Genomic DNA, 12902 nt, shown 5'->3' on the forward strand with positions numbered 1-12902 from the left:
AGGAGGCAGGTCTTCAGAACCACTGCATTTGGTATTGTCTTGGAATGCACACTTTGGAATAGAAACCTTCCTTTTCAAAGTTAATTGGTTATTGACTCGGACCCTATAGATCAGGGAAAGTTAATCGTGTCAGAGGTCGTTCAGTTTACCCAGTACATGATTAAGTAAATAGCACCGTGCAGCAGTTGGAATCATGTGTATATTTTATACCAGAACTACCAAAGTTGGTGCCAGCCAAGCCTTCATCTTTACTAAAAAGCATATTTGTGGGCTTTCCTGGTGGCGCAGTGGTTGAGAGTCCACCTGCCGATGCAGGGGACACGGGCTCGTGCACTGGTCCGGGAGGATCCCATATGCCGCGGTGCGGCTGGGCCCATGAGCCATGGCCGCTGAGCCTGCGCGTCCGGAGCCTGTGCTCCGCAATGGGGGAGGCCATAACAGTGAGAGGCCCGCGTACCGCAAAAAAAAAAAAAAAAAGCATATTTGTGGACTGAGAAAAGGCTTGTGGACTGGGAACAGGGCTTCAGCTGGCAAACAAATAAACAAACAAGCAGCAACGCTCCAACCAAGCAGAAAGAAAACAGTGGGGTTAAGAAGAAGGGTGATTTTCCTCTCCCTCTGAGTGAAATCTGTCTGAGGTTACCAGTTGAGCAGGCAAGTGAAGATGCTGGCTTCCTCAGAAGGCTATGGAATAGCCCGACACGGCGACTGGCTGGGCTGCACTGCCCCCAGGGCAGGAGGGAGGCCAGCCACCCACTCCAGACAAGAGGGCCCTGCCTCTTCTGCACCATGTGCCTTCATACCAAGCAGCGTATGAACTCTAGGACGGCCAGTCTTCAGCGCTGGCAACATGGAACATGGGCAGTGATGTGGTAGAGGAAGATAGTTACCTAGGTGGAGGCCATCTCTACCTTCTGTCTCCTATCGGGAGAATCATCCCACCATTGACATCAGAGATGATGTCGAATTGTTTAGTTGGTACCCATAGTGCCAAAGTGGCCAATGGGCCTAACATGAGAAGTCAGCAGGGGTATTTCTTTCTTACCTCTTCTTCTCATACTTACTTTACCTCATTCCTCTATGAAGGGAAGGGTAGGCAAATGCTTTACCCTTCTAGATATAGGGCATTTCTTCGACTCTGTTCCCAATTAAGCCTGCATTCTCTTAAGCTTCTTACATTTCTCTTGTGCTCTGTGAGGCTTGGGTAAAATGAAGAAGCCCTGAAAGCCAGGCCTTTCATCGTTTTCTTCCACTGAGGCAGCCTGTGTCACTGCCCCTGAAGTGGGAGGGTGCATCTCAAGAAGGAAGGTCACGGAATTTGGTTTCAGCTCTTTCTTTTCCTGCTTTGTTGACAGTTCCTCATAACACTGCTGGCATCAGGACTTTGCAGACGCAGGAAGGAAGAGATGTATTCTTTAATGATGGAAAAATATTAGAGCACAATACCCTTAAAATAGAACGTGTGCGCCTGGCCTTTATTTGGGGGACTTTAGTGTTGTTAGCCGCCTCTCCTGGGAAATGCTCTTGGGGGGCTTTTCCCCTTTGGTGAAACAGAATAATTGTGTGACCTGAGGTGTCCCCGAGAGAGCTGAGGGGATGATGTCAACACACAGGTTTTGGAAACATGACTCCGTTTTTATTTCGATCACTGTTCCAATAGATCCCTCCTCTCCAAACTCCAATTTCTGTAAAATAAGGATAATCATACATGTGCTGCTGCCCACCCCACTAGGCTGTTCTGAGGATCTAATAATAGAATGGACAAGATTATGTCTGCAAACTGTAAAACGCCCCCGATGTAAATTGTCATTGTCATCAACAAGCAGAAGCCCTGCTCCTCTTGGGTTGGCACCATTCCACGTTTCATCTTTTATGAAGCAAAAGTTAGCCCTATTATTGACATTCGTGCTTACGCACTGACATGGGCCAGGTCTGCAAAATGTTCTGTGTCCACACCTGAGAACTAAGTTTCTTACCCTCTCTCTCAAACACGCACTTTCTCACCCTGTAACATGGTCAGGGCAGGTGTCACGATGAACAGGATGACAGAGAGCGTTTGGCTCACAGACAAGAGTTCTCATCTTCCTCATCCTAGGATACCCCTGGGAATCCTGCTGGAGTTTCTTTCATGTTGGTTACCTGGCATTGCTGTTGTGTCCAATGTCACCTTCATCTGTTTTTTTTTTTTAAAAATGAAAATCATCGATGAGAAAAATGCCTCCAATTTCATGGTTACTTACTTTCCCCTTCATTAGCATCCCCTTATTCGGACCGTTATTGCAGCTCCATCAGCGGGACCAGTAACTTGCTCTGGGGATGATGTTAGTGATTCTCAAGGGAAAATCTCCTTTTATTTGAAGAGATTAGGGAGATTAGGAAGAACAAAAAACTGCTAGTCACCTCGGTCAGTGTCCGTGGGCTGCCAGCGACCCGTGTCCACGCCCCTCTGCAAAGGTCTTGTCTCTCACTCCTAAGACTGTAATTTATGACAGTTCACATTTGACCAGAAAGTGCTGAGGTGGAATGCATGTTTTCCCAGGAAGAGGGGTGAAAGACCTCCCAAAGGGTCCACCTTCAGCAGACACTGGTTCTGACCCCTGTGACATGTTTGGTATTAGACACCAAGAGGAAAAAGCCTCATGACAGCAGCTGTTGGCACATGTGCACAGGGACGTGTTTGCAGAGGGGGATGGGGGAACTCCCCACCACTCATCTGCCTCTCTTGATTTACTCAAATTCCATTTCCATTTGCTAGAGGGACATCTGCACACTTTTCTGCCCAGTCACATTTAATGCACATCAGTTCAGATATAGCTCTCTGTTGAGGTCAACGGCCGCCCACCTCCAGGCATCCCTGGGGGGTTAGAGCTAAGGATACACAATAGTCTAAATGGAGTACTGAAGATTCCCATCTGTCTGGCAGGCCCGATCAATAAATGTGAGCCCTTCCTTCCCAATTCTGTACAAGAGACACATCACCACGTGGGTTTAAGACAGGCATGAGGTGTGGGTTTCTAAGGGTTACTGAGTCCAAGCACCCAGCTGTCGCAGTGCTCGGCCAGGACAAGGATTACGCTCTTAATGGTGTTATTTTGTTACTAAAGGGTCTTTGAAATTCCCCTTACCCCTTTCCCTCGAGCAAAATATCCCATGTCTGAAATTGTAGGTGCCTTTCTGACACTTTTGTTTCACTTGCTGAATGACTTTTTTGGAAAGAGCTTTTGTTCATGCAAACACCTAGGCACTATGGTTCTGGGCATCTTGTTTGGCTTCTGCCAACTTAGGAGACTGAAAAACGAGACCAGTTTGTGTTTGCTTGGCATGGCACTTAAGGAAAGCAGGCAGGTCTAAGACATCAGCTCTGGCCCCGTGAAACACCTAGCCTGTTGGCTGTACTGGGACAGCCACTCCTGAGAGCCAACAGTCTGAAAACATCTGGCAGAAGCCACCAACCCTGTAACAAGCAAGCAAGCAAACACAACAATTCAAAATCTAGGTTATCTGAGGCACTTCTCAAGCCTGAGCAGGGACATCCCTGGGGCCCCAGCTAAAATACAGGCTGCACCTGTTCAGCCTCTGTCACCTCTTCCCCAGACAAGAACAAAGCTGACTTCAGCAAAAGCCACCATCCCAAGTATCAGGTTGCACTGCAGGGATTGTCTACAGTGTGATCTGAGCTCCAACCGACCCGCTTGCCTCGGCCCAGATGAAGGAATTTGGGATGCCCAGCTGGGGAAGAGTGAGGCGTGTCTGCAGGCCTTCCTGTGACAGAGGATGGCAGAGTGATTTGGGGATGAAGTTTGGGAGGAGCGAGTGTCAGGTCTTTTTAGCTAGCATTACTCTAATGATATGAATGAAGAGGGCATAAAAGACAATAAATTCGTCCTTGGAAGAGTGTTCTACTGCCAGCTTTGGGATCGTGGCAAATCCTTTCACTCAATGCACCACAGCTTTCTCATTTTTTAAAATGAAAGGGTCAGACAAGCTGTTGGCCATTCTCTCCATTCGACATTTGGGTATAACCAGGCAGGGCAAACCCGTCAGTCACGTAAGAAGGAAGCTCTTCTGACCGGCAAAAGAAGGAATGGTCACAGAGCTGATTCAGTTCTGTTTCCTAAAGAATCCGAAACTGGATGTGGGGTTTTCACGCATTGCTCCTACCAATTTGGCATGCCACGTGGTACATTGCCCGGCAGCCAGCAGCCTCTTCCTGGACCATTTCCACATTACGGCCAGGTAGCTTTCTAAAGCACAAACATATGTGCTTGTGGCTTTATAGGCTCCAAATGCACTCCACTGCCCATCAGCTAAAATCCTAGCACATGGTCCACAGGCCTCTCCCGATCTGACCCCAACCCCCTTCCCAGCCCTGCTCAAGGTCCACTAAACCTTCTGTGTCCCACTCACAGCACCTTCGGCACCTTTGTACAAGTTTTCCCTTCTGCCTGCCCTAGCCGTCCAGAGAACTGATTCCGTAAGGACCAGCTCGTGTGTAGCCTCGAGCCCCAAACCTCTGGGCCTTTTCCTCAGCAGTTTGTTCCTGTCTCCCAATGGCAATTACAGAGGCCGTGTCCACCTCTCCTTATAAATGAGGAGGCAGCAACTATATTCTAGTCAACTTTTGTGCCTGACAGCGCCTCGCCCTATGGGTGGGATTCAAGTAACACAACTGGAAATGAGTTATCAGAAGGTGACCATTGTAGGTGTAAATTGAGGTCCAGCCGCAGCTTCCCACACTCAAACTGACCCAAAACACTTGTAAAAAATTATTTCAGAAGGTCAAAAGTAAAATACTACAGCTGAAGACTTATTTAAATAACTGTTTTAAAAATATTCCAGAGGGGGGGAAAAAGCCCTGATCTAGGCATTTCAAAAGGCTACCCTGCAAAATAAAAATCAAGTGTTGCATTGCACTATACCTCTGACAGTGTCTTCTGGCTTACAAGAGATAGATGCGAACAAAGAGTAAAATCCTGCACCCTCCACCTTATTAATATGTAAAAAGGCTGAAGTCACATCTGTGCAAGGATTTTTTTTTTTTTTTTTTTTTTGCGGTACGCGGGCCTCTCACTGTTGTGGACTCTCCCGCTGCGGAGCAGAGGCTCCGGACGCGCAGGCTCAGCGGCCATGGCTCACAGGCCCAGCCGCTCCGCGGCATGTGGGATCTTCCCGGACCGGGGCATGAACCCGTGTCCCCTGCATCGGCAGGCGGACTCTCAACCAGTGCGCCACCAGGGAAGCCCAGGTTCTATTTTTAGTGGACCTTACATAGTAAAATCCTAGCCTTGATCTCCTTAACTATCAAGCCTACCATAAATGTTTGATGATGAACAAGCCCATAAAAAGAAAATGCATGAAATGAATTGAGGGAGTCAACGCATGCTCTGCCTTTTAATTACCAGTGGCTTCTGCTCCGATCCTGCTCCAGGCTGGGTGCAGGCAGAGAGAACATATCAATAATTTGGGGAGCAGGGTGTGGGTATTGCAGACAAATGGTTCTAACTACATTGTGATTTATGCTTTGGAAGCCAAATAGAGATGGAGGAAAGAGGAGCACCCTAGGCAAAAAGGGGGAAATTATGAGATAAATAAAAGCATTCAGGACACAAAAGAGAATGTAGAACAGTCTTGCTTTATTACTTTTAAGTAATAAAGAGCCTTTTCCTTGCCTTTCTGTCTTTTTTTCCCTTCTTTTTTTTCTTTTTTACAACATACATTAAGTCGTGAATCAGATGTTAGGGGGTGTGGAGATGGAAGGAAAATTGGTGACATCACAATATTTTTACAACTTTACAACAAATATAAATCTGAGTTGGTTGCATCTACCAGTGTCTAGCAAGGGTGGAAAGCAAAGGCACACTCAGGTTTATGGACCCTCTCCCCACATGCTGTGGGGAGCAAAAGAAAAAGGGAAAATACTTAAATGCAGAAGACCAGCTCAATACCTGTGGGCATTTTAGGGTTAACACCACAAGTGATGGGTTGTGGGATACAGGGACTGGGGTGGAAGTTTGACACAGGACTCTGTAACACAGCTGAGGCATTGATGCCCGCACATGGGGACGAGAGAGCAGGTGTTGCACCTCAATACCCCTGGGAGTGAAGCTTGGGGGAGAAGGTAGCAGGGTGATACATACCCATCACCTTCCTAAGTTCCACATTTCTAAAGAAAATAGAAGGAAGAAGACAATATCTCTGTTCGTAGCAAAGTTTCATGGTTTCAGGGTACAGAGTTCACGGGGTGTGAACATTGATTCCAGTAACAAAACAAACAAAACAAAAACATAACACAAAAATAACAAAAACCTATCCCGAACGACAGCAAAACTGCAAGGGGTGTTTGGAATAAAAGGCTGTGCACGTGCCCTTGCGACACACCCAGGTCTCACTCTGTTTATAGAGGCACCACTTTTCACAGCCAATTCAAAATTATCCCCAACTGTCTTTTTTAGAAAGTTTCTTTTTTAAGACAAAACTAAACCCAGAAGATCAAACTGGAAATGAAAAAGAGACAAAGAGACCACTAAATATACTGTTTAGCTGTTTTTAAAAAAACGATAACAACCAACAATGCTCACAGTTTACAGTATGTTGACAATTCTTTTGTTCGTGATAAGAGTAAACAAAAGTCCCTTGTGTGTGCTTGAGCTAATGAAAACCAAGGGGAAAAACACACGCCTGACCCCCTCCCCCTACAAACAGTACCCGCAAAAGGATAAAGAAATTAAAAAAAAATTAAAAACCTTTTGCCCCAGTCAACGTTTTTGTAGCATCCATTGTGGTTGGCCTTGTACTTGGAGTTACTCATCAGTCACAGCAGGGACCAGCCTGCCTGCATCTATTTCCATGTCATTTCTTTATGAGCATTGCACCTGTGTGCTGCGCACATGGCTTGGAGACTCCACCCAGGTGCTTGCCCAACCTCACTGCCGTGTTCTCCAGGCAGTGGACACAGCAGGAATGAGGACTGGGACGTTAGTCCCTTTTCTGCTGGCTAATGAGGATATCATCATTTTGAAATGATCTGAGAATACAAGGGAAGCAGGGAGCTCTGGAGGAAGAAAGGAGATTTGCCACCCACAACACTGGGGTCCATGCTTGGCAGCATGGCCAAAGGGTGGTTGGAGTTGGCACGACCGGAAGAATGCGTGAACCGGAGGGTGTGGTGTCGCCCAGCTTTCCCAGGCTGCAGGATTGTAACCATCACCACTGCATTCTCCTTCCATCTGCTGGACGCTAATCTTCCAGAGGGCTGGACTGGGGGTGGGGGGAGGGAGGGTTAAATAAATACCTGCATTTATTTCAAAAGGGGGAAAGTTGACATAATGACAGTTTGCAAGTGTACACAACTCAGGGTGTAAGGCACAAATTTACATGTGGAAAACAGGCTATTCACAGATGTAACCCCACGAAAAACCTGTGTGATCAAACCATTAATTGATGCAAGGTAGCAGCCAGCATATTAATTAGTTCACACGGTTGGTGGATTTTGTTTTCTGTCTCACATGCAAAGTGAAATGAGATGGCGTATCACAAGCTGGTGCCTTCACAGAAAGTAGGAACCACCGACAAAGCCATGTTGGCAGCAATGGGACGTGATGTTCCATTCTAAAAGTTCCTCTCCTGGTTGCTTTAGAAGTTAGGATCTGGAAGGACTTTTAAACTAATTACTCTTTTGCATGTTATAAGCCAGGGACCTGACCAGCAAATTTAACTGGTAGATTTAAATAAATATTCCCCTCTTAAGTTTTTCCTTTAGCTAGATATCAGTCCAAACACAAAGCTCAGAATTCCAGCTGCAACGTACTTACTCAGTGAATTTATTGTAAAAATAAACAATTATTCCAGTTAATGGATTTCACGTTAAATTGTTTTAACTGTCAAGGGACTTTCTGAAGAGCTGTTCAGAGGATGGTATGTGGAGAATCCTTTCCTTAAGGAAAAAAAGCGTGAAAAATAAATAGTTACTTGCGTTAACGGTCAGGTTATTTCATTAAAAGAGAGGAGCAGAAATTTATGACATAGTTGCCCAACATGGCATTCATCTGCTATAACAGAAAGCTGTAACACTGGTGGGCATTTCACAGTATCTGCGCATAGTAAACTTCTGTCCTTGTTAACGTCTGAGTTAGAATTATCAATGAATTCTTTTTAATTTTCATGATTTTTAAAAATGTATCTGTGTTTTGCAGGTTGGAACGCTAGCCCAGTTGGGCAGCGCTCGGTGCAGTCATGGACACAATGTTGCAATTGCCGTTCACGCGCGTGTGTGTGCATGTGTGCGACGTGCGCGTGCGCGCAAGCTTGCGCGCAGGCGCACACGCGGGGCTGGGTGGGTGGGTGCGTATGTGCTTTTGGCTCATGTTTGTGATGCTGATTGAAGTCTTTCGTGAGTCCGACCTGTTGCAGGGCGTGAGGGAAGAGTGAAGGAAGAGAATGGAGGTGAGTCCCGCGTCGCGAACCTTCACCGAACAGCTTGGCCCAATTTTCAAGAGCGCCCCCCCCCCGCCCCCCGCGTCTCAGGGGAGGACCCAGAGTCCTGGGCGCCGCCGCGGCCGTCTTGGTCGGGTGGGTACTCAGCAGCCGAGAACCTTGCTGAGCTGAGCGGGCGCCTAGCCTTTCCTGCTGGTTCGACACCTGACCCCTCCCCCAGGGATTATGTACACGCATCGTTGGGCTTCATGGAGGTGGAAAGGGGGGCAAAGGAAGGTTTGGGGGGCACGTCTGGCTTTAACGAGGGCGTGCGCTTCAGCCCCGCCCGGGTCAGTGAGTTGTAGGCGTTGAGGCTGGGCTGCCTCGAAACAGTCACGGCCTGGCCCGAGGGCTGCGAGCTGTGCACCTGGATGGAGTCCACCCTCTGCGGGGCGGGGGGTGGGTTGTCTCCCCGGCCAAAGCTCTGGTTTCTGGAGAGGTGGGAGGAGTTGGAGGAGTTAGTATTGTTTCTTTTGAGCGTGGCGGCCTGGTGGCTTCTCGTGAGCGAGTTCGTGGGGTAGCTCCTCTTATAATCAAGCCCGTAGGACGAGGAGTGGTGCATCTCCAGCCGCTTGCTCAGGCCGTTCTGAGACAGGGAGGCTCCGGGAGGACCCAGGGAGGCCTCCCGCTGGGGGACTTTGGGGGGCAGGCTGTCCAGGTTCTCCACCAGGTTCACCCCATGGTTGGGACTCTTGCTGCTGAGATGTTCCTTGATGGTCTTATATTCCAGGGTGGCCGCCTGGTCCTCCAGCGCCAACTGGGCCACCTCGCTCATTTTGGGCTGGTCCACGTACTCGTGCTGGTAGCCCTGCTGCGTGATGGGCAGCACGACCACGCTGGGGATGTGGCTGGGGGAGGCCCGCAGGGGCAGGTCGGTGGGGATCACGGGGGAGCCCATGGGGGGCATGTCCTTGGTGCAGGCGTTGATGAGGTTCTGGTTCCTTTCCCACTCGCGGCTGCCGCGGTTGGGCTTGCGCTTCTGCTGCAGCGTCGGGGTGGACTCTGGGGTAGGCAGGGCGGCCAGGTCCAGGTGGTGCTGGTCAGCCTTGATGAGCATCTTAGCGGTGTTGCTGGGAGTGGCGAGCTTGCCGTTGTGCATGAGTGGCGTGAGGATGGCCTCCGGCTTGGGGTCTTTGGACTGGGTGTCCCCAAAGAGGCCGCTGAGCTTGGTGACGCTGCTCATGGAGCCGCGGCGCGAGTGGGCGAGCTCCTTCTCCTTGCGGTGCACGGAGGACACGTCTTTGCGACGGTGATCGCAGACGCAGTAGACGATGATGCCCGAGAAGACGGCTCCCATGACAAAAGCCAGAATGACCGCAATGGCCAGGAGGGTGACAGGAACGAGCTGGTCGTGGCCTTTGAGATAACTCTCCCGAATCACTCCTGCAAAATACATCGCATATGGTGTTAAGAAATGAAAGCAGACCGTGAGGCGGATTTTTGTTTGGCATGCACCCAGTTAATTAATAACAGTAATAAGTGAGAATAGCACCTCCGCAGAACTCGTCTTCAAGACACCGTTTGCCAAACGTTAGCTAATTAATCCTCCCCACCCCACCCCCAGCTATGTAAATAGACTTCAATTGTTGCCCTCTTTGTGTTCTAAGAGTGTTTCCCCCTCTTTTCAAGTACAGGCTCTTTCTACTTTGCTTCACTCCGTGGAATATGGAAGTTTTTCCTTTCTAAAATTTATCCTTCTTTCCCTCTCATCTCTTTTCAATCTTCCCGGTCCTAAAACCGCGAGATATTTTGAGTCTGGGGGAATAGGCAACAATTTTATGCATGTTAAATGAACAAATTGCACACCACTCCAGGCTTCCAGGGACTTCGCTGATGACTTCCTGTGGGCAACATGGCCTCTATCTGGAGAAAAGCTGGTTAGCATTTCAACCAATTGGGGGAAAGACAGGGTGTATCATTTATAGTGTAAGAGAATAGCTAAAATGCACAGATTACAAATATTTATGCTGATTTTGCATCACTTCTACAAGGGAGAAAAAAAACCGTTGCGCACTCAATTTCAGATAAATATGCTAAATGTTTGAATGAAGCTCTTCCCTTACTTGAGCTGAAAGAATATTTAGAAAAATAGACCATTTGGGCTCCTGTAGTGAGTTTGAGAAGTGTCAGGTATCATTATTACAGCTAGAGTTTGTTGTCACGGTGAAATTCTTCAGCAGAGCTAATCTCTTCAGTTTAATAAAAATTATGTGGCTCTACCTGTCAATAATCTTACACTACGTAAACCAAGATGCTGTGTTTCTGAAGAAAGTGGCTTTCCCTGTTCCTGCTTAATTAGCCACCAAGCTGAGACTCTAATCAAATGCAAACACTGAAGCTTTTATTTTTTAATACCAAGTGAGAATACACATCACAATTGTCAGATCTTAAGTGCTTGATGCAGTAGCTAAAAAAATAAAATCTCAAATACCTCAATTCCTGCCTCCGGAGAGTGAAAGAACATGAATACATTAGAGGCTCTGCATGGGCTGAGGAAATGTAAACATTGTTCCTATTATGGAAATGATAGTAAGACAGAAAATGTACCTTCTCTGGTCTCAGGAGACACATTTTTCATCGACTAAATCAACTCTTTCTGGAATATGTTTAATGTGTTTTACTGGCAGATATCAGTGGCATAGAATTAGAATGAAATGAAATAAAAATCTCTATCCCTTCCCAAACCCACAACACACAGCCCTTACACTTCTGCTGAAATGCTTTGTGTCACAGCTGAGACTTTGAAGAAATGCAGCTTTGTCACGGAGTTTTTCTGCTAAAATATTTTGATTGGTGAAGCAGTGGTTTTAAATCTCAGAAACCTTAGCCTGAAGAAGAAAACTTTCTCTTTCTCTTTCTCTTTGTGAACTCTCCTCCTCCCCCCAGTTGTGACATCACAGTTGGTCGCTGTGGAAATGATTGTCCTGTGACAAAGGATTGTGACTTCAGGTGGGGGGATAAATAGAAGCAGCAAATATCTCTTGAGAAATAAAGATTCTGTGATTAAACAAATGCCCTTGGTAGTGAAGGGCAGGGGAGGTAATTCACCCCAGGGAAAAGATAGTAAGACACTGAATAATTTCCGTATGTGACACTTGTCAAATATTTCAAGATTTATCTTCATGAACTTTTAAGGGGTAGAAACTGAGAAGCAAAAACGAGCAGGAAATTCAGCTGTAACTCACACCTTATGTGTTGTGGAGCTCCCCAAACAGTGGGGTGTCTTGTATCCAAATATGTTTTAATACCTAGTCACCAAGGAACTGTGCCAATGAGAATTTCTTCCTTAAATTTGCATTTCCTTGTTGTAATGCTAAAATAGCTACTGATTTTCTTTCAATTTTGGTTTTGAGTGTGTTTCTACTTAACATCATTTTTAACCACCTACATATGATGGCACAAAAAATGTACACCTGTGAATAAAATGGGTTTAATTTTGCTTATTGGTGATGTCACCGATGCGGGGTACTAAATTTTTTCATAGCAGTGGGTATTTCGTGGGTCCCTTCCAGCCAACTGTATTTATGGGGGCTGAGCCTCCCCAGTAGATTCATACTTGTGATAGGTAGTTATCTACAATTGACTTTAGGATTTTACAATTTAAATTACCATCTCAACAAGAGAACTATAGAAAGCCGGAGGCTAGAGCAATCCATTTGTTTCATTTATTGTTTAATTGGGAGAACTCCAAAATTTTAAAGTTTATCTATTGCTTCTTTACTTTTAGCTCCCAAATAATTTTCTTTCATGTCTGAAGGTCCTTAACTGTCTTAGACTCATAGACCCCACTCGCTCTTTCACTGGTAAAAACTCTTTTAGTGGATGCTATTTGAGTTCAGGTTTCTGGTTGTTAACAAATCAAGCAGGGTATGACCTTTGAGAAAAATAGTGTCTCAGATGGCTTTCTCTGGCTCATTTTGTTATGTAAATAGTGTCCTTAAAAATCTTTCTGCATGTACATCCCTCTTGCTTATAGCTGATTCACTTTGTTATAAAGCAGAAAATAACACACCATTGTAAAGCAATTATACTCCAGTAAAGATGTTAAAAAAACCAACCAACCAAACAAAAAACCTTTCTGCATTTCTTCGGCTTTGAGATATCTACCGTGAAGCAGGTGGCTTCCCTCATCCACCTGTGCACATTCAGAAACCCCACAACCAAAATTAGAAACAGATCAGAGATTAAGTTGAAAGTCAAGAAGATAAGACGTTAAAAGTTATTTTTGGAAAATGCCTTCCAAACTGAAAGCTTTCTACTTATATCATGAAAAAGGGCAAATGATTAAATCAACTTTTTGCCAATGGTCACTGTCCAGGCTTGAACACACCAGACTTGTCAGTGAGGCTGGGGGTAGTGCAACACTAGAGCTCTCCAAAGGCCTGGAGTTTTAAGCTCCCATTTACTGTTGGGTGACCTTTGGGCAAATG

At 46.4% G+C, this 12902-nt stretch overlaps 1 protein-coding gene and 1 pseudogene across 1 annotated transcript in view; both read right to left on the reverse strand.

The window, feature by feature from the left end:
• Positions 1 to 5611: 5611 nt before the first annotated feature.
• LOC114892803 lies at positions 5612 to 7214 on the reverse strand (annotated as a pseudogene).
• Positions 7215 to 7287: 73 nt separating this feature from the next.
• SEMA6A (semaphorin 6A) overlaps positions 7288 to 12902 on the reverse strand; it is a 127910-nt gene continuing 122295 nt past the window's right edge. Inside the window, exon 20 of the mRNA XM_029218103.1 lies at positions 7288 to 9855. Coding sequence (XP_029073936.1) covers positions 8657 to 9855 — 1199 coding nt within the window. The 3' untranslated portion in view covers positions 7288 to 8656. The remainder of the gene's footprint in view (positions 9856 to 12902) is intronic.

The sequence above is a fragment of the Monodon monoceros genome, unplaced genomic scaffold (assembly GCF_005190385.1).
Source record: "Monodon monoceros isolate NGI ecotype Baffin Bay Population unplaced genomic scaffold, NGI_Narwhal_1 Super_Scaffold_12, whole genome shotgun sequence".
In the NCBI taxonomy this organism is placed as follows: domain Eukaryota; kingdom Metazoa; phylum Chordata; class Mammalia; order Artiodactyla; family Monodontidae; genus Monodon; species Monodon monoceros.